Here is a 26517-nt window from a genome sequence, read left to right as displayed (position 1 = left end):
GAAAGCATCTGTCTCCTCTGTGCTCAGCAGCAGACAAGCTGCAAGACAGGCTGAGCATCACCCTGACCACATGAGCTGTTAACTCTTAGAAGGCTGATATTTTATGCACTGTCAGACATGAATTTGTGAGCTGACATTTTCTACAAACATGGTGTAGCCTTGGGATCCAGGCGCTGGTGCTCCTGTCTATTTTGGCTTCCACTTCCTCCTCCGGAAGGGAACAAGATTTAATTCATATTATGATGTACTATATGAGAAAAATATGAAGAGCACAGAACTCCTTTCTCCAGGGTTTAGCTAATGATGTTGGTTTCCACACTGAAAAGGGACAGAGAGAAGTGCAGAGCAGAAAGACGGGGCATCTTCTGCAGGCAAAGAGCTAAAGTAACTCACTCCTACTTCCCTGTCTCTGGGACTGTAATGAAAAAAGGTATAGTGGTCCTGGGGCCAGGATTAATCAGGGTAAGGTGCCCCAGAGGATCCTCAAGAGGATACAAGGTCTCCTCAGAGACCTCACCTTATTGATCCAGGTTGGGGTATTCCTGATGGCTCTCCAGCTTGTCCCGGAGTCGGACAGAGAATGAGGAAGCTGCACCAGCTTTCCCCATCCCCATCTCTTTGGTCGTCTATTGCATTCCTAGTCAACACCTTCTTAAAGCACTGAAATGAGGCAGTAATGAGGTTTTAACCACCCTCCACCATTCACCTCAGGCAATAAGACTGGCAGGTCAACAGAACCAGACTTGCTGGGTCAGGGACTCCAAAGTCAAAGGCTAGAGATGTGTTATCCAAGAGCTCCCTTCGGACAGTCTTGCCATTTATACACCAGTGTTCTGGGAAATTGTAAAGGGGACACAGAACAAAAAGCAATCTCTAGGTCGGGGCATAAGAGTGTGCTTTGATAGACCACAGACCTGTGATCTTAACTGGAACGATATCATGCTCAGAGCACCAAGAGGTAACAGTAAAAGCCGTGACCACATAAGCACCGAGGAGGGCAACAATCGGCACTCCCTCTGCCCTGCCAACCCACATTTTCATATTTAGACACTCAAAATTCATACCTCTTCCTATGAAAACACTGGTTCACTAAAACAGTAAAATATCTTTATACCTGTCCCCTAAAAGTTCTCACAATGAACAAGACCCATATCATCTGGTCTGTGACACCGTCTTACACAAGGTGACGGTATGAACCAGGTGGTGTTTTCATCTCACCTTTTTCACAGGGAAAACACCCGTCACTGCCCAGGAACCGCCATCCACAGAATAGTCTGTCTGGTTTTTGTCCTCATTGATGTCCCTTGAGCTGCCTGCATTACCCACCTGTTTGCCTCCTAAATCTTACTGAATCTTTCCTCTCGATTTTGAGGTATACGGAAAACCTCACCTCCTTTCCCAGCTTGTGTACAGACAAACAGTGCTTGCAGAGTCTGCACTGGGTTTCGTAGAGCAATTGAACTACAGGATTTAAATAGATGGAGAAAATAATATTTACATCCTAGCAAACAGCAAATTCTTCCCTCCTGCTATTCATACTTCCTGCTGCCCTCATGCAAAGGGTTCACTGCTAGAATCTTAACTGGCTCCATCTCTGACATCTGAAACCTCTCCTTGCCAGGGAGAAATAATTTCATTACCGAAAACACAGCAGAGCTGCTGGGCTTCTCTGCAACCTAACTGAATTAAAGTCATGAGAAGACAAATGCAAGGAGGTTGCTTTCAGAGGCGAGAAAACATCCATTTGCAAAGACGACTCAAGGAACAGTGGCAAGTGCAAGGTTTCCTCTGTGATGTCTTTCTTCTGCATGAGTCAGATATCTGCGTCACACCTTCAGATGGAGTAAGTGGCAGCTGCTCCTGGACATCAGTGCGATTTATACTAATTGAAAGTGAGGAGTAACTTGGGTGATCTAATGGACAAGCTCTAATAACATTGCTGCAGTGGCTTTTAAGCCCCACCTATTTGCCAAAGGATACATCCCTACACCAGAGCCAGCAAAACGTCTCTGGGTAGACTGGCGGCTGCATTTGCTCTCGGGAGGGCAGTAAAATCCAGCAGTTGAGCGCACATCAGCTGACACAAGAGCATCCGGAATCACTTCATTCAGTTTCCTCAGAAGATTGCAAAAGAAAGTGTTTGGGAGCCAGGGGTGTTTAGGAGCTGGGGTGAATAAATTACATTACTGCCAAGGAACATCGCTTCCTCTTCATTTCAAATGAAGATGTGCATGCTCAGCATTTTATAGAAGTGTGGTTTCAGTGCCCCCAGAACAAAGGAGAGAACAGGAGGCTGAATCAGACAAAGGTGGGAGGGAAATGGGGCTTTTGTTGATGAACTTTTAACACATCTGTTTTGACATAAGCCTTCCCACATGTTATGTTAGGCTGCAATGGGCCTCTGCAGGGACATGTTATTACCTTAAATGCTGACGTACTGGGTGTGGTGACACATGAAGAGTGGCACATGTTGTCTGCAACAGAAGTCACAATTCAAGTGTTGCATATTCTCCGGTTCCTTTGTAACAGAGCATATAGGTCTTTTCTCCAGGGACAAAAAGAAGGCGGTTTCTAATATTTGCAAGTGGTTCAAGTAGCCAACCTCCTTCCACTTGTCTGCTAAGAAAAACCAACTGTTGCTAACACGCTTCAGAGGGAAGCACTGGCTCCATTTTTCAGTGGAATACATTGTCGTCAGTCGTGTTTGCAGTAATGAAGCAAAGGAAACCACCTCTGTTTTATATCTGCCAGTGACAGCTGATGTACCTCTTTGCAGGGTAAAACAAACTGGTTGCAATAACCTAAAGTTTACTGTCAGATAGCCACTTTATTCCTTCATTTTATTCCTTTCCTCCACTAAAATATGGTGGCTTTCCCCTTTGATTTCAACAAATTCCCTTCAGCTATCAATTGCCAGGGGGCATAGGTCAGCGGGGACTGCTGAAGAAGTGTGATGTAATCCTTCCATTTAGGAGCTAAGGAATAAGTCCAGTGTTTCTTGCCAAGACACACAGACAGGTCTCAAAGTATGTGACAGAGGATACCCCAGGTTAGAGGAAAAAAAAAAGAGCACTAGGGGACTAAAACACTAGAAGATTGCTAGAAGAGACAATTTTAAAGTAGGTCTGAGATAAAATGGCATTGTCCTGTAAAAACTAACACAAATAATCCATGTGTACTCTGTGGGGGGAACAGAGCATGTATGTCTTGGATCTGTGGGACGCTGACTGCGCTACTCAAATTCTTTATGGGATTCCGCAACATTTGTGGCTCACCGTCAGTGAAGCAGTCCAGTCCAAATGTAATATTGTCGATAGCAATGTCAGCTTGGGAATTCCAGCCCCAGGTTGCCAGGAATTGCAGTTGAAACCTTTACAATAAGACAGAAGTTTCAGTGAAGATAAAGGGGCAAGGAAGGAAAAAACTCTCTAAAAATAGTCTTCCCTTATCATTGAATCACAATCATCACTATTTAGAATGTTTTCTCCAGACAAGCCCAGCTGAGCGGCCAAAAGGGCTTGCTAGAAAGTTCATCCACACATCAACAGTTAATAAGGACCAACCAACATTCATATAATGTCACATTTATTTCACTGGGGAACAAGAATGAGAGCACACTTCCCCTGCTATCTACACACACACGTAGAAAACACAAGCTGCTGTCCCTCACTAATATTTATACACAATCATCCTTATTCCACTGTTATAAACAGTAAAAGAGTTAGACATATGCCAAAGGGAAGGGAAAAAAGAATCTATTTCTCTCCATCCCCAAAGAGATAGCTAGAACAAAAACCGAACAGAACAATATCCAAATAGACAGCAATCTTGGCCCTGATCCTCCGGCGATGTAGATGACGTGAAGGTGACATGAGTTTATTTCAGCTGAAGGCCAGGGAATTTTAAATTTCAGCCATAACTGCCTGAAGTGTTCATCTTCTGGGCTGTCTCATCTTTTTTTACCATGACCAGGTGTTAGCTAGGAGGTCTGTCATGTCTCATGTGCATTGCCACATTCTGAATTCACAAGGATGAAAGAAAAGGGCCTGAAGGATCTCCTTCTAATGGATAGGACTGAATTGCTTTTCATTACACTTCAGATATAAACAGATGTCTGATGTCCAGTCCATTTAGAGCTTATTAAAAACATAAGGAGAGGACCTCTACTGCTGTCACTGGTGAAGCTCAGTGATGATTTATGAGAGATCAAGCACTGACCTGCCTAACACATTAATCGTTCAGCCCATGAACACGCCTGTCCCAGATTAGTGGCAATAAGGTGCGTGTGCCTATTCCACCCACCAGCCAAATGTTGGTCCATATCCACTTAATAAAATGTTGCATACTGCATCAAAACCTTTAGGGATAAGCTGCTTTTACCGCAAGTCAGGAAAGGACCCTTGTGCTTAAAGGAAAGCATTCACACCTACAGGGTCTGAGCACTCCGGAGTAAGTGTTGGTGCAGCAAATGCAAATCAAGGGTCCCTTGAGTGACCACTCTCTTAACTATGGAGCAGGGGAATTTGCCATTAGATCCCCTTCCAACAGAAATCTACCTCTTTATTAGCAGATGTCGCAATACTTTCGCATTTTCAGACCTTGTACCTAAGTCCACGGATACAAGACAATAATTTCCCTGGCCATTTGATGGAAAAGAAAGTCACTGCACCCTGAGACCAGGACTAGGGCACTTCTAGGACCCACAACCATAGACACAGCACCAAAGCCTACCACTTAAGACACCCACATTGCAGTGTACCCTTGGTCAGGTCAATCTACTGCGTCTGGTCCATGGAGTAAAAGCAGGAGAGGGTCCACAGCACTGTGCTACGAGGTAGATTTCTGCTCCAGCTAAGTACAAGTGGGAGCCTGGGGAACGCCCCCCTCCTCCAGTGCATGAGAATAAACACCTCATAAGCCCTGGGCTCTGTATGCCTCCCCTACCTCACTACTTCAAAAAAAGGGGAGGAATTTGCCATTTGATCTCTCTGCTGTATTTGCCAGAGGGGTTTCCAGTGTTTCTGCTCATTGAGCTCATTTTGCTGACTCCAGCATATTACACTCTCCAGCTCTCTGATGTCTGGTCTTCTGCCTGCTGGATTTTCTTCTGATAGCAGCCTTTTTCCCTGTGTGTGTGAACCAAGTGAGTGAATTTGCCAGCTGATCACCAGAAGCAGTTTTCCAAGTAGCTAGATGCTCAGCTGGGAGGCTGATCAGTGAACTGTGTAGTTTGTCTTCCTTTTCTCCTAAGAAATAAATTCATTGGAGGAAGCTGTTGGTAAAAACTACTTATATGTCCTCTCCGTGGCCACCACCTCCTATCCACTAAGGCTCCTCTCCTTCTGGCCCCATCAAGTGATACCAAGTATTGGAAGTGGGATCTGAAATTTGTAAGGAAGAGAGTCACATGGCAGGGATGAGCTTTTTTTTTCCCCATTTGAATGAGAATCTACTCAAATTTTAGTAAAAAGTCCTTGAAAATTTTTAATCCCTGACACTTCCACGCCTGGCAGAATTTTTTTAATCCTACAGTCTCCTCTTCCCTGGATATCTTTAAATATGGGGCTAAATGGTACTTCCCATGCAGTGCTGTTATTAACTGTGTCAGGTCCTGCTTCAGCTACATGAAGTGAGACCTGCCCTTCCAAATTAATGAATAGACTTTTCATTTCCCAGCCCTTCTTTCTTTTGCTGATCCTGGCCAAATAGGAGAAAGAAGCTGCCTAAACTGAATCCAGAGCAAACAAAGCGGCATCTTGGAGAGGTTGGGGAGCTCCCTGGGAACTTTATAGCAGGGGAGTTTGGACTTGGTGTGAAGGGGTTTGGGGCCTGAGATCTACGGAGAGAAACATACAGCCAGTCAAAAAGGAAGACTGGGAATGAACCTTTACTGTAGGTCTGGGATCATTGAAATAAAAGCGCACAAGAGAGGACTAGGAGGAGAAGAGAACAGAAGTGCAGGGAAGGGAGTCAGACAATTAAAAAACCAACACATAGAGACATAGCACCTCTGGAAGAGGGATGGAAACAAGAAACAGGGAGGAGTTCAGAGAGGGAAATTATGACTAGAAGCATGAGACAGGTAAAATGGGTTCACAAATGGGAGCCTGAAGGAGAAAGAAGAGAGACCAAATATATGAAAACAAGGAAGAAAGGCAGTGAGCGCTCACAGAAGCAGGTGAGATGGGACAGAAGGAACAGAGCATGGAAAGAACAAGAGAAGAAGTCTAGGATGGAGCTCAAGCATCCTGGGAGCACAAAGGTTTTCTCACTTGGCACAAATAGCTGCCACACCTTCCAGCAAAGCTGGGCTGCTTCTGTTTCTGTTACAGATCAGTGCAGCAAATGACAACTTATTACTGCTGTCAGTCACTTGGCTAGCTCAGGTAGCACAGGTCTGCTTGCTAGATTGAACTGTTCCAGCCTCACCCACAGTGATTGTCACTGTTGTGCCACATCAGTTTTAAATTTATCTGAAAATAGCATACAAAAAGGTTACATTAAGCGAGACAAGATAGAGCCACTTGAAACAGACTATGATAATATACGCATGCATGACCTACCCACTTATTTCATTTTGTCTACGTGCTCAATTCTTTCAAACATTACAGTATTTAAGTATTTTTTTTTTTTTTTCCATGCAGTGCTGGCTAGTGCTCCCTAAAGCCTCTTGCTGGCCATTTGCTCCTGCCACAGAAGATCCATTTCCCTTCGGAACTGAGGGCTGATGCAGAAATTGGCGGCTTCGGGGTACAAGCATAAGGGCCTGTATATCAGAGGAGGCAAAAGGTCCTAAATACCCCTGAAGATGCCCTAGGACTCTGCTGTGGTTAGGTCCACAAGAAAGGGCCTGAGGAAAAGAGCTATTCTGGACTCTGGATTCATTCATTGGTCATAATTTACATATGCAGAACTAAACAGACCAGATGCTAATCCAAAAGGCTTTGGACTGTGTCAGACAAGAATATTAAATACACTGCCAGCATGCAGACCTATCCCATCCTAAAGGAATAATTCAGAGCAAAGGTGTGCGTGGTGAATACGTGATAATGCTGAGACTAAAGGCAATCATGAAATTAAGCTAGAAAAGAAGGTGGAACAACATTCTCTCTGAGTTTTACTGCTGCTTGGGTCTGAATTGCTGTCACTGCCCAAATCCCTTGGCCTTTTACACAAAGATGCAGACAAGATTTGAAGTTTAAAGGAATCCCCTCACACCTTCTAACTCAAGTAGTTTTGAGACATTATTTATTGCCAATATTAGGTAGATATTTTCCCATTTATTATATTCACTGAATAGATTTTGAGATATTTTTTTTTCTTGAATGTCACGTGAAACAGGGCTTTCTAAGGAAGATGCAGGAAATATAGATTGGAGCAATTTAAAAATCGTTTGTATTGTGCAAAATAACCAGCTGCCAACACCAGCTGCATGGCTTGAGATGGAATGATACTGGATGAGGGAAGAGAAATACCCAATTAAAAATACATTGGGCTGAAATCCTTTGAATACTCAATATTTGACTTCATCTGAAAACCAATATCATGCTGTATGTATCACATCTAAAAAAACTGCGAAAACTTTAGTCCAAGGCTGATTTGAGCAATGGTGTTTTCCTGAGATTGTTGCATCTGTGATGTGGCAATGAATGATCTCCAGTTGCCTAGGCTGCACTGACATAGATCCTAGACTAGACAGCTGTATTGGCTAAACTGTGGTTTTATCACTCATTTGACTCACATGGCTGTTTTTACTGTGAAGTACAAAGAGCAGCTACGCTAATATAGCTGTTTCCCTACTGGGAGCACTTTGCCACTGTGAGTACACTGGCTTTCTCAGGTCGGTGAAGTGTTTCTGGTACAGACACTTGCTATTCCCAAAACCTAAGCACTGTTTGAGGCTGCTTGTAAGTGCAGGCACACAGTACGGGCTTGTGCTGAGCTAAGCTGTCTATGTGCATGAAGATATGCACCTATGACAGAATACATCCTCAGCGAGCAGAACCGCAGCACTCCTGTAATATCTTTGTCAGTAGAAATGGCCCTGGGAGAAGGCAAGAGTGAAAGGGATGCTTCACAACAAAGGCTAACAATTTACTAAATCTCTAGAGACAACCCTGGACGCTGCTGGTGGAGGTCTTACCAGTTCTGAAGCACTGGCATTGGTAAGGTGATGAGAAACCAGTGGTCACTCCAGCTCCCTGCTCTTTCCCACATTGGCAAGGTGACTGGAGCTCCCTTTATCTCTTCCCTGACAGAGAAGGAGACAGTACCATTGTAGCTGCCAAAAACGTGCACTGAGAATTGGATCTGTAACAGAGGAAAAAAGAGAAGAATGGTGTCCTGTGATAAAGAAGGGAAAGGTACTTCTCTCCTCCCTGGGGATTTGACACCAAATCTTTGATCCTGGGTCAAATTATTTAATCACGCACACCACTAAGGCCCCTGTTGCTTGTGTATGACTCATCACTGTTCCTAGCACAGAATTTTCTCAGTGGAGACCCTGACTGACACTCCTGTAAGGCAGCTGTTCTCCAGCAGCTAATGACAATATCCATGGCCTCAGACACCCAGGCACTCTATAGGGCACAAAAGCACTCCGAGGGGAGAGCTGCCCTGCCCCAAATGCCCTTGAAATGAGGAATTAGACTGTCTCTAGAGGCAAGAAACCTCAATCCATATACTTGCTCCAATTCATAGGTACCACCTGGACCGCATCACCCACATGACAGGTGAGCAACTGATCACCAAGCTGAAGAACAGTTTGAAGCAGGACTTACTCCTCTTTCTTAAGAGCAACCACCTCCACTTTGCCACAGAGCAAGAGAGAACGACTATTTCCACCACTGCTTTGAGCGCTCAGCTGCTCTTTGTATTACAGAGAGCACCAGAAGGAAAGGGAGCACACACATGCACGCGCTGCAAAGAACAGCCACAGGAAGGTCCTTGCTCCTGAAATGGGGTTTCAGATCCTTGCCAGTGGAGGAGAAAATGCACCCAGATCTCTGGTGACCTGTACACCATAACCAAGAGTTACTGCTTCTCCTCCTCCTGGTTTTGTGAACCTAGTACATTTGATTTTGTTGGAACTACCCACCAAACCTGACACGGATTTATAAATATGTGTAAATGCTGAAGTTCCATTTTTGGCACCTGCGCTCTATTTCTTCTGCCAGCTCTAATTAGGAGGCATCAAAGCTTTCTGCTTTCCCCTAGCAAGGCTGGACTTCAGCTCAAACTTACAGCTTAATTTTCCTAAGTGTTATGAGTACAATATTATTTAATATTTTTAATTCCAGCAACTTGGAGCTCCCTTCATTCTTCGTAGGGATTTGGGCTGAAGGCAGGTGATATGATTTTACCCATGCCAGGTTGCCCTAACCTTTTGAAATTCCTGAAGAATGTGAACAGAAGTTTATCTTCATCTATTCCTGGAAAATCTAATACCTACTAACTTCACGCTCCTGTTCTCGGTGAAACTGTCAAGTTTGTTAACGCCTACAGAAGTACTGAAGTTATGAAGAGAACTCAGCAGCAGGTGTACTGAATGGCCCAACAGCCCTGGCAGCCAGCTCCCTTTCCTACAAACCAAGGCCACCCGTACAATTCAGGTGCTGGGTACCCTTCAGAGGAACAGTTGGTACAGTTAGGTTGAGGAGTTTTCCATACTGAGGAGTTGATTTGGGGCTCCTGCTTTCACTTTCTGAGGTTGCACCTCCCACCTCCTTTCCAGTTTTCAACAAGTAGCTAGCTAGGTGGTATAGCCAACTATTCTGCTTTCCAGTGTTTCACAGAGTGTGCAGAGGCACAGGAGAACGGGCTAATTGTTCAGAGTGATATACCTGATAGTCTTCAGTGGCAATCCTGGCCGGCAAGCTGGTACTGTAAGCCTTGGCCATACCACTCGTCTGATTGCTGTCTGCTCGCAGGTAGAGGAAGTGTCCTGTGAACAGAAAAGAGAATCAGAAAAGACAAGATGATGGTTTGCCTTTTTTGTTTTTTAAACTCTCTTGAAATAATTTAATGTCACTGTGCTGAATCACAGTGTAAGATGACAAGCATGGCTTGAGAGCAAATCTGTTAGCGAGGCTACATTAAGCACTCTGGCATATTTCAGCAGCACAAAATCCAACATCCCAAACCCTTTCCTGGAACATGAATGCATAAACCTCGGACACCACTCAAGTATCTTTCCGTACAGGGGCTCACACCAATCTACAGTGAGATCCTGATCAGCCCTACTTCTTTTGCCATTAGCATCAATGGCTCTTGCTGAGACAAACACTGGGCTGGAAGAGCTTATCTGTAGTCTTTGTTCCCAGGGGCAGTTTATACAAGCTCTCAAGAGACAAACAGAACACTTATATGGAGACACTTCATTTTGACAGAGAACTCTGAGACAATATTCGTCTGTGCTAACGCTTCTGACTTTCAACCCAAACAGATGAGGGTCTGGCCTCCCTCCTTATTTACCAAGTTGACAGTTCTGGGAATTATCTGACTCTTTTTTTTTTACTGTGGTATTCTATGGCACAGAATCTGTATGATCACTTGGTCTTCAGATATGCTTGCGTGTGATGCTCTTCCTCACCCACTGGTGGAGTCTGGCAAGGGTCTCCAAAAGTTTTGTTTCTACAAGCTGCCTAGTTCTTTGGGGAAATTTTTATAATAGAATCATAGAATCATTAAGGTTGGAAAAGATCTCTAGGATCATCAAGTTCAACTGTCAACCCAGCACTACCATGTCTCCTAAACCATGCCCTGAAGTGCCACGTCTACATGTCTTTTAAATACCTCCAGGGGTGGTGACTCCCCCACCTCTCTGGGCAGCCTGTTCCAATGTCTGACCACTCTTTCAGGAAAGACATTTTGCCTAATATCCAACCTAAACCTTCCCTGATGCAGCTTGAAGCCATTCCCTCTCATTCTATCGCTAGTGACCTGGGAGGAGAGACCAACACCCACCTCACTACAGCCTCCTTTCAGGCAGCTGCAGAGAGCGAGAAGGGCTCCCCTCAGCCTCCTCTTCTCCAGGCTAAACCCCCCCAGCTCCCTCAACCTCTCCTCATAAGACTTGCCCTCTAGACCCTTCACCAGCTTTGTGGCCTTCTCTGGACACGCTCCAGCACCTCAATGTCCTTCTTGTACTGAGGGGCCCAAAACTGAACCCAATATTCGAGGTGCGGCCTCACCAGTGCCCAGCACAGGGGCACAATCACTGCCCTGCTCCTGCTGGCCACACTAGTCCTGATACAAGCTAGGATGCTGTTGGCCTTCTTGGCCACCCGGGCACTGCTGGCTCGTGTTCAGCCATCTGTCAACCAACACCCCCAGGTCCTTCTCCACTGGGCAGCTCTCCAGCCCCTCCTGCCCAAGCCTGTAGCGTTGCCTGGGGTTGGTGTGACCCAAGGGCAGGACCCGGCACTTGGCCTTGTTAAACCTCACACAGTTGGCCTTGGCCCATCGATCCAGCCTGCCCAGGTCCCTCTGCAGAGCCTTCCTGCCCTCCAGCAGATCGACACTCCCGCCCAACTTGGTGTTGTCTGCAAACTTACTGAGGGTGCCCTCGATCCCCTCATCCAGATCAGTGATAAAGTTATTAAACAAGACTGGCCACAGCACTGAGCCCTGGGGAACCCCGCTTGTGACCAGCTGCCAACTGGATTTAGCTCCGTTCCCCACAAATCTCTGGGCTCGGCCGTCCAGCCGGGTTTTTACCCAGCCAAGAGTACACCTGTCCAAGGCATGAGCCACCAGCTTCTCTAGGAGGCTGCTGTGGGAGACAGTGTCAAAGGCTTTACTAAAGCCCAGGTAGACAACATCCACAGCCTTTCCCTCATCCACTAGGTGGGTCACGCTGTCATAGAATCAGATCAGATTGGTCAGGCAGGACCTGCCTTCCATGAAGCCATGCTGGCTGGGCCGGATCCCTGGTTGTCCTGCACATGCCTGGTGAGCTCCCTCAAGATGAACTGCTCCATAACCTTCCCCAGTACCAAGGTCGGGCTGACAGGTCTGTAGTTCACCAGATCCTCCTTCTGGCCCTTCTTGTAGAAGGGTGTCACATCAGCAAGCCTCCAGTTGTCTGGGACCTCCCCTGTTAACTAGGACTGCTGATAAATGATGGAGAGTGGCTTGGCGAGCTCCTCTTCCAACTCCCTCAGTATTCTCAGGTGGATCCCTTCTGGCCCCATAGACTTGTGAGTGTCCAGGTGGATCAGCAGGTCGCAAACTGCTTCCTCCTGGGTTATGGGGGGTTTATTCTGTGATCTGTCCCTGCCTTCCAGCTCAGGGGCTGAATACCCTGGGGATAACTGGTCTGACTGTTAAAGACTGAGGCAAAGGAGGCATTTAGTACCTCAGCCTTTTCCTCATCCTCAGTTGCAATGTTCCCCTCTGTGTCCAACAGAGGATGGAGATTCTCTTTGGTTCTCTTTTTGTTGTTAATGTATTTGTAAAAACATTTTTTGTTATCCCTTACAGCGGTGGCCAGGTTGAGTTCTAGCTGGGCTTTTGCTCCCTGCAAGACCCAACAAGGGCTCTGTACTCTTCTTGTGTTACTTGTCCCTTCTTCCAAAAGCGGTACTTGGGGACAGCCTGCTCCTGCACCTGCAAGACTTCCTTCTTGAAGAAAGCCCAGCCTTCCTGGACTCCTTTGCCCTCCAGGACTGCCTCCCAAGGGACTCTCCCAGCCAGTGCCCTGAACAGGCCAAATTCTGCCCTCTGGAAGTCCATGGCAGTGGTTCTGCTGACCCCTCTTCTCACTTTACCAATCATATCACGGTTGCTAAGCCCAAGATGGCCTCTGACCACCACATCTCCCACCAGGAGGTCAAGCGAGGCACCTCCCCTGGTGGGCTCACTTAACTTCCTCACACAGCTGGTATCTTCCACACACTCCAGGAACCTCCTAGACTGATTCTTCTCTGCTGTGATGTATCTCCAGCAGACACCTGGTAAACTGAAGTCCCCCACTAGAACAAGGGCAACCAATTGTGATACTTCCTCCAGCTGCTTGCAGAACACTTCATCTACTTCTTCATCCTGGTTGGGTGGTCTATAACAGACCCCCAGCAGGATATCTGCCTTGTTGGCCTTCCCCCTCATCCTTACTTTGTGATGCAGCAGCTATCTTGTTGCTGCTGAAGTACTCTGCAATTGCATAGCTCATAAGAGGAAGAAGGATGGAAGAAGCATAACTATATAGAAAAGAGAACTAATCCTATAATTTTTTAAGGTGAAGGACAACCCTAGTCTCTGATAGTTTCACATTAACTTTGTTGCAGAACTTGTTTCATATAAATTTTTGAATCATATACAAAGGTTAATTGTAGCTACATTTAAAGTTGTTATAGATAATACTGATGCTAAAGTTGATTTGGCAATGACATCAAAAATTTTAAACCAATTTTTTAAAAAAAACTAAGTTCAAGGCTGTTGTATATATACATACACACACACGCACATGCACACACACACACACACACGCAGAATGAGAGAGAACTATGAGGAACCTACCACCAGTGGCTTGCAAGGTAGACCCTACAAATGAATCATCTTGAATGATTTCAGTAAAGCCCCAAATAGACCAAGGAGATGATGCAGTTTCATTCAGTGTCCAGCCACATGAACCCTCTTCAAAAGAGCAATGTGAGCCCTCTGGGAGACTGTCTACAATGGAGAATAAGAAAAAGCAGGAAAATAGGGGAAACTTGATTATGGAAGAACACAAACAGCAGCAAAAGTCAAAACTCGTTGTGGTTGTCTAAGCTATCCAACTTAGGCTACATAGTTCTTCAGCGTCAAAATATTAATAGGTCTCTTTTATTCATTTCCAGAGTCACCATCAGGAAGCCACCACTTTGCTTCTGGAGATATTTGAGACTCTGCAGTTCTGGCCTGCTCTAGATAGCTGCAAAACTGCAGAATGGTAAATCACTGCCGTATGTTTGTGAAGGCCTTGCTGTATATGAAATTGCAGGCATCACAAGGTTTTCTGTGTCCACTTAGAGGAAGGTCAATCAACAGATTATTTTAGATCTCTGCCACTGTACTTGGAACAAAGCTAAGTGGTGCTTCTTAGCACCACATATACCGAGTCAGGGGATTTCTCTGTCGTGATGTGCAAAACAACTCTGAACTGGGATGCTGGAGGATTTATGACCGTGTTGGTGGCTGGCACTAGAAAAATGATCAGCACCTTCCACTGAAGGGAGGTTCAGACCCTGGGTCCAGAGGAATTTCTCACCCAGCTGCAGACATGTAAATAAGGTTTTGCCTTTCTCTGAAGTAGCAGCAACAATGAAAGGCAGGTCACTGAGCACTTACAGCAATATTTAAAAAAACCAAACCAAACCTAAATCCATTTTATCCTATATAGGGTGAATTTTCAAAGTGATTCTTTGTCTCTAATTAATGTAAATAAGCTAAATTAATTCAGGAGGCAAAATACTGATTACATCTCTAGACCGATTCAATTTAACTTATTTTTTGTTCTGAATTATTTCTTCTAGTGGGATGAGGGTTCTGAGGAAGTGCCATGCCACATACTCACCACACTGCGCCCCTTCCTGTTCTTTGGCAGAGCAATCACTCATGAATTCACAGATTTGTAGGTGGCTGACACAGCCTCCATGAAGGCAGGAGAAGGTGGTACCTTTGTCATATATAGAAAGATCTTGGTTTTCTTTATCTAAAGGAAAAAAAAAGAGAAAGAAGCCCAGAGATAAGATGGCAGAATGTGTATGACCCTTCATGTGTATCAGCCTTCATGTGCAGGACCTCAGAAAATGTCATCTGGGTGATAAATGGTACTCACCTCTGCTTTTTACGGTGTAGGTTTCTATCGAGCATGAGATTCCTGCAGATCACCTCAGCTCTCATGGAGACCGAATGTATCGCTCCTTTCTCTCTCATGCACTGCCTTCTGCTGTGTTTGTGCCATCTTTAAATAATCACATTTGTTTGGTTGTTTTGGGGTTTGTTTTTGCTTTTTTACAAAGGACCTCGTAGTTTCCTACCGTGGTGTGTTCCTCAGTTCTGTACGCTGCTGCCAGGCAGCTGTGGCATGCTGCGTGACACGCTGCTGCTGGAGGCAGATACCCTCTTAGCTCCGGCCCTGGCAGACACATTGCTATGCTCTGTTGAGGCTCAGGCTTAGCTAACACTTGTGCTCCTGACACCTTTCTGTGCCAGCTCTGTGACATCCAGCCTGTGAAGAGAGCTGCTTCCCCAGCAAGTCAGCTCACTGTGCGGGGACTCTACTCATGCGCCCTAGCCAGCCTAGTCAGCTATACTCCAGGAGCATTTGACCGACTGCACAGGTACCCAGGAGCAGGCTGAACTCAATTTTTTAAGTCTGATATTTCCCAAAAGCTTGACCCTTAATGCACCCAGCCTGTCCTGTGGATGTGTGCGCGCGCGGGTCTGTTATGGACCTGCAGATTTGCGTAGGTCTCTTCTGGACCTGCTCGCCTTTAGCAGAGCTCCGCACAGAAGCTCCACTGGGATCGTTACTGCTCTGGAAGAATTGCAAAAGTTAGAGAACCAATTCCGGAAGCAAGAGAAAAGGACACCTCTGCAGCAATCCAGATACACAGTCTGAAATAGGATTTCTTCATGGCACTGTGTTGTGCTGCGTACACGCATCAGCTTATTTAGGGACTGTTTCGAGGGTTTAGCATAGTGCTTCAGGCTGTATGCGCCCCCTCCAAAACTGCATGACTGTCAAAAAAACCGTTGCATTAAAAATATAACTTGTTAAATTAAAAGATTAACAGCTGAAAAAAAAGTAAATCTCTAATATGATCAAAACCAGTCTTGTGATATATTATGAAACAGCTCTGTGAAACCAGTATTCTCTTTTTACAGTTGAAGCTTTTTACATTGCATTCCAAGCTATTTCTACAGTGTCTGCAAAAGGGAGGCAATAGCATTATATTATCACACAGAATCCCAGGTTGGAAGGGACCTCAGGGATCATCTAGTCCAACCTTTCTAGGAAGAGCACAGCCTAGACAAGACGGCCCAGCACCCTGTCCAGGCGACTCTTGAAGGTGTCCAGCGTGGCCGCGTCATCCACTTCCCTGGGGAGATTATTCCAACGGTGACTGCCCTCACAGTGAAAAATTCCCCTCTGGTGTCCAGTCGGAATCTCCCCAAGAGCAATCTGTGTCCATCCCCCTTGTCCTCTCCGTGGGACTCCGTGTAAAAAGGGAGTCTCCATCTTCTCTGTAGCTACCCCTTAAGTACTGGTACGTGGTGATGGGATCCCCTCTGAGCCTCCTTTTCTCAAGGCTGAACAACCCCAGCTCTCCCAGCCTACCCTCGTATGGCAGCTTCCCAGTCCTCTGATCATCCTGGTGGCCCTTCTCTGGACCCCTTCCAGCCTGGCCACATCCTGTTTGTACAGCAGGGACCAGAACTGTACACAGCACTCCAGGTGTGGCCTGACCAGCGCTGAGTAGAGCAGGAAAATATTAACACATGAAAACCAAGAAGTGAAGATGACTATGTCTCCAACCTGCAGGCTGCCTGTGCTGACAGACCCTTGTACTTCCAAGCAGCCTAAATGACATTAGCAAGGTTCTGCACAGCTACTGAGGATCTTTTGCATGACATTCACAACAGGACTGTAAGTGCCAGGTAAAACTGAGGATTTCTGAGCTGTGCACTCAGTACTTCGGAGAAAATAATTACATTCCAATTTTTTTCATTTTAGACAGAAGTTCTCGGCCTGGCAGTAGTAAACAGACCCCATGGAGTGCAGATCAATGCTTCTTTTCCTTATAGACTTGGAAGGTAGAGCCCCAGTATGGAAAAGCCTTCGGTGACACAGGGTAGTCTTTTGTTCTTGATTATTTAAGAAAGAAAATCATTAAATGCTAAAATAGTTTAGGCGAAGACTTTTTTTCCATCCCTGTTGGCGGATGCAGCATAAATTGTTTTCTCATACACAGAGCAAGCAAAGCAGAGAGGATCACTTAACTCAGCTCTATAATTCTGAGCTTCAACCCTGCCTTCAGAGCATGTAAATGTGTGCACAGCCATAAAACACAGGCAGATATGACCCTTCACAGGTAAGCACTGTCAGAAACTCCAGAAGAGACTCAGCTTTCATTTATCTCCCATCCGACTGACTTCCTGATCACATTCATCAATTTTAGTGAAGACGCTGCTTTCTTTTCTGACTGCATTTGCTTATTCCAAACCTGGCTGTATTGCAACATACCATGAAAGCAGCTCCTGAATTGCAAGGAGCCCACTGCCAGTACTCCAACATCTTGTGCTCCACAGTTTGAATACAGCAAGGTGATTTTGAAAGGTCTTTCTATTCGGCCAATCTGGGCCATCAGGTATTTCCATTTTATCCTGGAAGACAACAAAGAGCTATCAGACATACACACAGCACGCTGGAATCCAGGGAGTCCCTAGCATAGAGATTCTGCACTGTACTACATAGAAGCTATAGTATTCACACAAGGAATAGAGTGATGAGTGTAAACTCATATAGAAAACGGGTTAATATAAAACAAGTGATGTTCAGCCTCCCAAGCTCACGTTCAGTTTTATTTGCTGCAGATCCTATTGCTAATGATGAAAAAATACAACCGTTCCCAATGATTCTTCAATTAAAATGGGACTTAAATTATCAACAGTTTTGGACACACACCCCCCCCATATGTGCCTCCCACATATATGGTTATGTTCTATTTGCTCTTGCAAGTACAGAGCAGCCAAGCAGCTGCACAAGTCTCTGCATCTCCTCAGGCTAACACTGATATTGTATGCTCTGGAAGTAAACGTCTGGCCCTGAATGTTTCTTGGTTGTGTCAAGTGTGAGGACCTTTTTCTGTGCATTCTCAATCTAATGCCCCAGCTTAACAAGCTAGAGCGCACCCACAAAGCAAGGGGAAGGAGAGAAGTGGTGCCCCAGAAAATGCAGATTGCTCTGGCAATTTACATTTTGCCACAGACCAAACACCATAGCCCCTAGACAGCAAAGGTTTCTCAGCTGTGCAGCACTTCTGGCAGTTCAGAGAAATTAGATGGTGCCATACACTCTGATTTTAAAGTCGGTTGTTAGGCATTGAAAGCTAGAGAGAGACAGCAAATGGGAATTTTCAAAGGACCTCACTCAAATCAGTCTGATGGAAGTCAGGGTACCCAGGTGTCATTGAAAAAATCCAGCAGGATTATTAAAAATATTTTTATTTCATTTTTATTTTTAAAAACTGTCCTTGTCCCTCATGTTATCAAGAAAATAAAATACAGCTAAAATGATACGTTATTATTTTGTAAACAGGTTATAGCAAGGATATTGACAAAGGAATCCTTCCTCTAAGATCTTCCCTGAAAAGAGCACCACACAGATAAATTTACCCTACATGCTGCTGATGTTGCTGGGGGCATCCTGGATGAGCGACTCTAAGTCAGTGCCAGTGTGATGATAAGGAGACGAGGCCACAGTGTCAAGAGGTGTTGCTTAGGGTCTGCTCCCAGTACTACTTTTTCATTTGGTCAACGCCTTCAGCTGCCACAAAGCGATCATCTAGCCCTCGACTCGCACAGGAAACACATTAGAAGGCAACTCCTGTGCAACAGACACATCGATACTGGACACAGTGTGAAAATCACAGACCACCTAATTTGCAACTTGCAAAAAAAAAACAAAGCAACTTTAATTTTTTATCATCCTCCCCACTTCTTGCCACTGATTAGTTGCCTAACTCATTTTTCCTCCACAAACCAACTATCTACCTTTTTCTGATGAGAGCTCCTTCTATGGCATCCCACCTTCTTCCACTTTCACCGTTGCACACACATGTAATATCCACAGATACCCTAACCTCACCTGAAATTGAGCTCCTCTTATCAAGATGACCCTATTTTCCCCACCATATCATATGAAATAGTTCAATATAATTTTAATTCACGTTCAGAAATCTCCAGCCCTGAACCACAAATGCACCATCTCTACTACCCAAAGAATGACTGCTTTGCTTTCCTTTTCTATTACAGTGCAGCTTCGGGAATGTCCAACACTTATACCTTGTAAATACACTTATAAATATATCCCCACCACCACACTGTGGCACAACATCTGAGAGCATTCAGCGCTGACCCAAACCTGAATCACTTCTGCTACATGACACAGTTTTGTTCATCACTCCATTGCATCCTATTGGCCACAAAAATCAATGGACCTCAATCAAATTGGCTCAATGAGCCACTGAAGGTAAGGACAGTCTTTCAATCTTTGGAATTTACCTATTAAGCATACTAGACCTTCCAAGCACTGAGACATAGTTCTAGTAACTCCACCAAGTTACAACCCACCCCCGAGCTGAGACAGCACAGTATTGCCAGTGTCATCACACCCCTGAGTGCAGGAACCTGTAGCGCACAGCCGCTGATTCACAACCAGTGTTACACTTGGGTGTAGCCCCTAAAGAGATTGCTGCCCCATGGCTTAAAACAATTACTAGTTCAGCTGCTGCGCCTTAATCCTACACGGTTTATGAGCCAGACACTTTGGAACTTACCATTTATAGTCTGATATATCAAAATAAATGAAAACCACTGGTGACCTAAGGCAATAAATAAATAAATAACCCAATCTCTGAAGCGTCACAACTGAGAAAGACACACTGCCCCTTCTGCCGTCTCTGCTGGGAGAACTGTGGCATCTGGTAGAAGAGTAAGGCCACTATCTTAAACCACTACCTGTGTGAACTGGCAGCTCTTCTGAGACAGAGCCCTAAGGTCCCATGAAACATTCTAGTTGTCGCTGAAATACCTCTAGTACTGAAACTTGACGCCATTTATAACACCACAGGAAAAACAGGCAAGGATCCAGAAACCGCAAAAATGAGAAGTAACTTTATATCACCCGGAATACTTCTGTGTACACACTCTCGTCATCAGCAGGGTATTCACCTTCAGAGAAAGCCTCCACCCCAAGATCCAAACACAGCAAGATTTCTAATGCTTCTTTGCTTGGTCCCACTATCCAAACAGGGACGAGTCAGAGCAAATTTAATTTTCTTAATGGAATCAGGAATTAAGCCCATTGCCGATCTAACAGAAGATGGATCGTTGCAGCAGGCTTCCAGTTAAGCCAAGCTTGGCAATACCTTTGCTATTGATTTTATGTCAAACCAGATCTAAAGTAATGAAGTAATACTACTACTCTTCTAAATAGAGATGTTAAAATTGATCTGCATGTAGGAAAGGGTATCAGAGTCTGACAAAATTTTGAGAAATTTGCATGGATAGAAAGTTTGGAGTTGCAAGCAACCTGATGCTTAAGGCAAGAGAATTCAAGAATCACCCTGTGAACCTGTAATTTCAATTTTTGATCTGTATTTTCAACTTTAGGTTTTCATTAGCCTCTCAATCTCCTCTGCTGAGCAAAAGTTTTCCTCCCCCTCCTTACCAATCCTTTCTATGCCATGCCTTTCCATATCCAAAAAAAAAGATAACTGATCATTAATTTTAAGAAGCTATTTTAATATTAAGAACAGCAATTTCTTCATTAAGGGTGAAAAATTCAACAAAGCTGAACAGGAAAGCTGAAACCTTTTCTGAATTAGGCGTACCCACTGCATGGGTTACTGCGCAAAGGTATGATAAATGCTTCCGGGCTCAATCAGTGAACATACATATTAGAAGCTTTGCATTACTCTTCTGCATATAGGAAGTTGTTATCTGCAAGTCTTCACAAGCATCCAGTTCTAGCCGTCGGACTCAAAATAGATGAAAGAGCAGAACACCTGCCTACCCCTCTTGCCTTCACCAACCAGTTAGAGGGTTCTTATATGACCCAGTGTATTTTTGGGTGCAATTTCAACACAAGGATGAGGGGCAGTAAATCATACTCCCAGATGAGTGTACGTAACAGCTGGACAGCCTGTCCTTTCCTAGCTGCATTTTTAAATTGAAACAACTGTGCTCACTGTTGTCAGTACGTATTAGGCATTTTCTAAGGATGCTTACCAGACTACCCTCTTTCAAGGGCTTATGTAGTTGGACACCTAATTCATGAAGCCCAAATGACCATATGTGTTTCTAGACATTCATATTAGCTATATAGCAATGTTTCCTTGTAAATAGTAGAAGTTAAATAACTTTTGTGGATAAAACCAACACATTAGTAGGAAAAAAGCGTCAAAGATCGTAAGTTTCCACACGTGCATCAGAAGCTGGTAGGGCATTTTAGCAGCACCACCACCCCAAAAAAGGGTGACAGACACAAAAAAAACCCAAACAATCATTTTTTTGTGAAGTTCGCTAACTGAAAACCCATGGGTGCACATGGCTGTGAACTTTTTGCTTTTTGACCAAGACTATCCAAGTCCAAGACTACCATGGCTAGTGCCTTATATTTCAGAAAGAAAACAGAACAAAATCAACTTGGCTTATTGACCAGGGAAAGGGAAAAGATTATCCCTGCCCCAAGTGATGCTTTGTTATTTTCACTAAGTGTGAGAACTTAGAGTTGAGAGATACTAGCTTCTTACTGAAACAGTTTCAGCTGACACCGAAATAATTGCGGTCAACAACAAACACAAGCACGTGAAACCATTCAAAAGAAAAGCACACAGGACTTGGAGGAATTTTCAGCTGTGACTGCTTCGGGGTCTGTGTGGTAAAGAAGGAAAAGGTGGGAGAAGCAAAATAGTCAAAAAGACATTCGATGTGACCTGAACAAGCACCATAGCCATAACCCTGAGAAACTGACGACAGCTTTCTGAGCCCAATGCCAAATGAAGAGAACTTGCAAGCAAAGCCACATGCTCTTGATGTTTGAGATCTACTGAGATAAGGAGAAATATAATTTTATATCTTTTTAGTAAATATATAAAATGTAAAAAACCTCACTCCCTCAGTGGTTCTCCCTCTAATGGTAGTAACTCAGAATACCCATGCCCTATTGGTGTGGTATATAACAATAAATACTGTGTCTTTGCCCTACTTGTTCAGAGGACTTGGTGTCTGAAGGTCCATCTGTTTCTTTGTTCTTTCAGTACAGTACGCGTGTGAAAAAAATGAGTGGCAGCTTCAATACTACTGATTTAATGATAAATCCTAGTAGTTAATCAGGTGGACAGAACAGCAACCTTCTCTCATGCTTGACGTATACCCAAGATTTGGGAACCGTGTAGCTGATGGATCCTGCAGGAGAAAACACTATCAGGAGAAGATTTCTGGGTCCAGAAAGAGGACAGTTTACTGAAGTGGTCTGGTGCACTGGAGTTTATGATGAAGTATAGCTTGATCCTGGAATTGAGGGGTGACAGAAGGGATGGAAGCAGGATTTTCTGGCATGCCTGACTATCTGAAAAAGTGACACCTAGCCTTTTTTCTATATCTAAGTTTCTATTCTGATCTCAAGACAATCCCTTGGTAGTAATTGTCAATGATTAAACCATGTGCAACACATGCATCTATCTCAAGGTCATTTGCTCATTGTCCTTGTTCTGCTCTAAATCGTGTGGCAGTGTTTGGTTAACACAGAGAAGCTTGTAGAGCTCCCGCTCCCTATGGAAAGTCCTTGGAAAATGGGAATGCCTCAGGATGGTCTCTCTTCTTAACAACCAATGCTGTTAAAATCTTAATGGTGGAGCAAATGTTCGTTTCAGACTACCTGCTTAGTAAGAAGCAGCTCAATCACTGTGTTAGAAATAAATTTTGTCCTGCATCACACTCAGATTTTTCTGGAATTGTGCAGAGGTTTTAAAGAGTTTCCCTGTAAAAAGGAGGAAAACAAAGGGGTTTTCACCTAACATGGTTCCTAACTGTTTTGCCTCTATTCCTTCCCCTCCTTTCTATCTTGATTTAAAACAGAACTCAGTCACTTTCCATCTTTAAAATCTTAATACTAAAACCTCCGAGCTTACCAGTACTTCATTTCACTCACTAAGAAGTAATACCAGTATCTATGCCAACTTCCAGCAAAGCTAACTCCATTCTAATAAATCTAAATGCCGTCACTTTTAGAGAGGTGATAATCCTGGTTTCATGTAGAATTGTTTTGCAGTGTTCAAATGAGCTGTTAAACAACATCTATGGTTCGTTCCAGGGATGCTGCAGTGATTGTGACCAAAGCCTGCTCTGGCCAGCTAGGTATATCAAAGGGTATTTTATGAGTTTCTATAGGGGAATGGAGCTGTGGCTGCAGTTGCAGAGGCTTGTCAAATACTCAAAGCAGCAAGGGCAGTTATAGGTAAAAAAGGACATTAGAAACTGATCCCAGAAAATGCAACAGGTTCCTTGTGAAACTGGCAAGAAGAAGGGGTAGGAATAGCCAGGAAGGAAGCGAGCAATAGCTGAAAGCAGGAGAGAGAGGGATCTGAAAGAAAATAAGGGTTTTTTTAAGTCAAACTGCTATCTTTGGCCGACCAGGACTCTTGGCTACAGATCTCGATGGCAGCCTGGGGACTGCCAAAGAATTCAAAGAAAACAAGAACTGGGATCTATTGCTTAATTTCTCCATGGGAGTCAGTCAGGTGATGGAAATAAAAAGCTCTGTTGTGTGTCTGACCCAGGTTCTTACAAGGCAGATTGCAGCAAATTTAAAACAAGCACATGGAAAATGGCAAAAGCAGATGACACATGGACTTTTCTCCTTTTCCTGTTGTGATTCATTCCCTTTGCCCATTTCTCCTCCTTACTGCATTCTGCTACATGCAGGAATGAAAAACACTGGGAAGATCAAAGAGAAGAGAATACAGGACAAGATCCAGGGTTGCTGCACTTTCTTTTTTTGTCTTCACCTCTTCTCACCTCTAGCCCCTGTTTTCCCCCTCCCTGAACTCTACAAACGAAGCAAGAGAGGGTGCTCCTGAACTTAGCAGATAGAAGGAGGAAATTACAAAAGCATTAAAGTTAACCCTACATCAAAATGAGAAACGTGACTCTTGTAAAAAATTATAAGACCCCTTGAATACTTAGAGATATCAGTCATGTTGCCAAGGCAGTCTTTGGACTTGAGTGCATTTTACAGCTTAGTCCTCGCATCGGTGAGAGAGTCAACCACTCTTGACCCTTCCAAAGGTGAAGGAAGAAAAATGAGTCCAAAGCAAGCGTGTTCTTTGCAAAGAGGACACACAAAACCTGGGTCCGTTACAGACCTCCTGTCAGGAAGCTGCACGCTTCAGTCCTGACAGTTCTACCTCCATTTTCTGCCGTAACAGTATCAATGATCTCCAGAAGTGAGAAGACATTGTTGAACAGTGGCCTGGAAGGGACACCACCCTACCCTGCAATTCAAAGTCTAAACAGCGACAAATTGATTGTCTTACCCGGCATCCTCCTCATGGCCAACTCTCAGAGAAATTATTATGTTTCTGTTTGTCTCCACATATCTGATTTCAGCTGTGAACCTCTGGAGGAGAGGAACAGCGTCCTGTGAATATATGGCCAGTTCCAGCAAGCAAGAGTCCAAGCTCCCAGGCAGGATGGGGCTATGCAGGCTGAACTCACATCTATCTGGGAGCCTACTGGTGTTCAGGAGGAAAATGTCCCCTGTGAGGAAAAAAAGAAAAAAAAAAAAAGAGACACACAGTGTGGATGGAAGAGGAAAACTGATAAGGAGTTAGAACAAAGGAATCATGAGAAGAAAGGAGAGGACTCTGCACAAAACTCAAAAGAAACAGGAAGCAGAGAAAGGAGAATAAAGCAAAAATTAGGGAAATAAGGAAAGAAGTGATAGAAGGAATGAGAAGAGAAGAAACCAAGCAAAGCAGAGTGAAGTCATGTCCAACAAATGAAAGTCAAAGACTTTGCAAGTCAGACAGTAGACATACGGAGCCAGCCCTTGCTTGTAAAGGGTTGAGTTTCCTAAGAAGAATCCAGTCTCTGTAAGCAAAAGTACCTTATCCTAAAACAGGGGGATACAAAAAGAGTATATAAAGGGGCTGGCTGTACACAGGGTACATATATACAGAACTCAGGCAGTGCACATACATTACATTGCTCTTAGTGACTCCTGGGCACCGACAGCGCACTTAAGAGTTGTGCACCAGAACCAGCGTATTTTTAGTGGCACGTGCCTGAGGCCTCAGCCTACTGGCTCCTGTTGCTGCCACCCACAGCTGCTACCTGTGCTGGGAGAAAGCCGATTCCCATTCCAGGGAACCAGTAACTCTGCCTACCTTCAACATCTCCACGGGAGGAACTGTTTTCCAGAAGCAGCTGCTGCTGCCTCTCGTGAGATACCAGGACACCAACTGAAGACAACACCCAGTCCGGTTTTCCAGAATTGTCTGTAGACGTCACCCACGAACAGCTTGAGCCGATGACACAAGAGATTTCTGTTGTGACAAACCAAAGGTTTCACTGAGGCCTTCCCAAGTTCAAGGGGCAGGGGTGATATGGGCACATGAATGAGCAGATCTACAGTGTATGGGGGCTCTCTCTCACGAGAAGTGGAAGAGTTGAAGGGGAAAAAAAAGTAAGTTTGTCTTGTGCAATAACAACAGAGTCTCTCCCAGGGTGGGTACAGGAAAAGAAAGACAACCCTGCAAATTCTTGGCAGGTGTAAATCAGCATCCTCCAATTGGTATCAACAGTGAATTTACAGCAGTGGAAGGTCTAGCCCACATGTACATAAAATACTGAATGAGAACAACACCTGGAGCAACAACGGTATTGAAACTGTACGGATTTAGCATTTTGGCAGAGAGGAACAAATGAAATTCTAAGGTCGACCCTCTCAGCAATAGAAAGAGCTTGACAGGCTCTCAAGCAAAATAGCTGAGCAATGCAAGCTTTACATTATTTTTTTAAACAGTTTTTCTTTCCTCCAGCAGACGGACAAAAACACCCTTTTAACAAACTCCAGAGTCCATCACACTGAGAACACTAGATCATCCTGCCCAGAATTTTTCATAATCAGCATATTATAAACCAGACAAGAAGTAATTCACTGTTCTCTCATCAATCTAATATAAACTCCCTGAAGGGATGTTAGCTGCACAAAGCTCTCCCACGCAGAGTGGGGCTGAATAGATATGGTAAGCTGGTATCAACTTGCATGATATTTATTTCCAGTAGTAATAATAATATTACAGTAATAACTGGAGGACCCCCAGGCCATATGAGAAATAATAAGGGACTAAACATTCATATTTGGGTATTCAGACCTTGCAAATGTGAATGACATAATGTTATCCCTTTGGCAGCTCTATTCCTGGGGAGGAGAAAAGGCAGGTATAAAGAACAGAACAATCTCCAGCAGATTGGCTATACTTCAATTAAACTTTCAAAAAAAAAAGAAGAAATTGAAGCATCTTTTGAGTGCAACAGCCAAAGTAGTCAAGTTTTCTTAATTTTTTAAAGCTAATTGTAACTACATTTTTATAAAACAGCACCCGGTGTGCACGGGTAAGAGAAACACAAGGGTTACAGCGCGTCGCTGTGGCTTGGGACAGCTGTGAACTCCCCCCCGAGCACACATCGTCCCCAGCCCCGTCTGCCCTGCTTGCCGCTGGAAGTTACCGCCTCTCTCAACCT

At 44.4% G+C, this 26517-nt stretch overlaps 1 protein-coding gene across 1 annotated transcript in view; it reads right to left on the bottom strand.

Annotated features, from left to right (window-relative positions):
* LTK (leukocyte receptor tyrosine kinase) overlaps nucleotides 1–26517 on the bottom strand; it is a 106097-nt gene that overhangs the window by 34152 nt on the left and 45428 nt on the right. Inside the window, exons 3-10 of the mRNA XM_064462515.1 lie at nucleotides 25158–25316; nucleotides 24306–24528; nucleotides 17231–17370; nucleotides 14555–14692; nucleotides 13519–13671; nucleotides 9843–9943; nucleotides 8144–8310; nucleotides 3276–3370 (exon numbers count right to left, since the gene is read on the bottom strand). Of these exons, the coding sequence (XP_064318585.1) occupies nucleotides 3276–3370; nucleotides 8144–8310; nucleotides 9843–9943; nucleotides 13519–13671; nucleotides 14555–14692; nucleotides 17231–17370; nucleotides 24306–24528; nucleotides 25158–25316 (1176 nt within the window). The remainder of the gene's footprint in view (nucleotides 1–3275; nucleotides 3371–8143; nucleotides 8311–9842; nucleotides 9944–13518; nucleotides 13672–14554; nucleotides 14693–17230; nucleotides 17371–24305; nucleotides 24529–25157; nucleotides 25317–26517) is intronic.

The sequence above is a fragment of the Phalacrocorax carbo genome, chromosome 10 (assembly GCF_963921805.1).
Source record: "Phalacrocorax carbo chromosome 10, bPhaCar2.1, whole genome shotgun sequence".
NCBI lineage: Eukaryota > Metazoa > Chordata > Aves > Suliformes > Phalacrocoracidae > Phalacrocorax > Phalacrocorax carbo.
The sequence above is the reverse complement of the archived record's forward strand: the minus strand, read 5'-3'. Positions and strand labels throughout refer to the sequence as shown.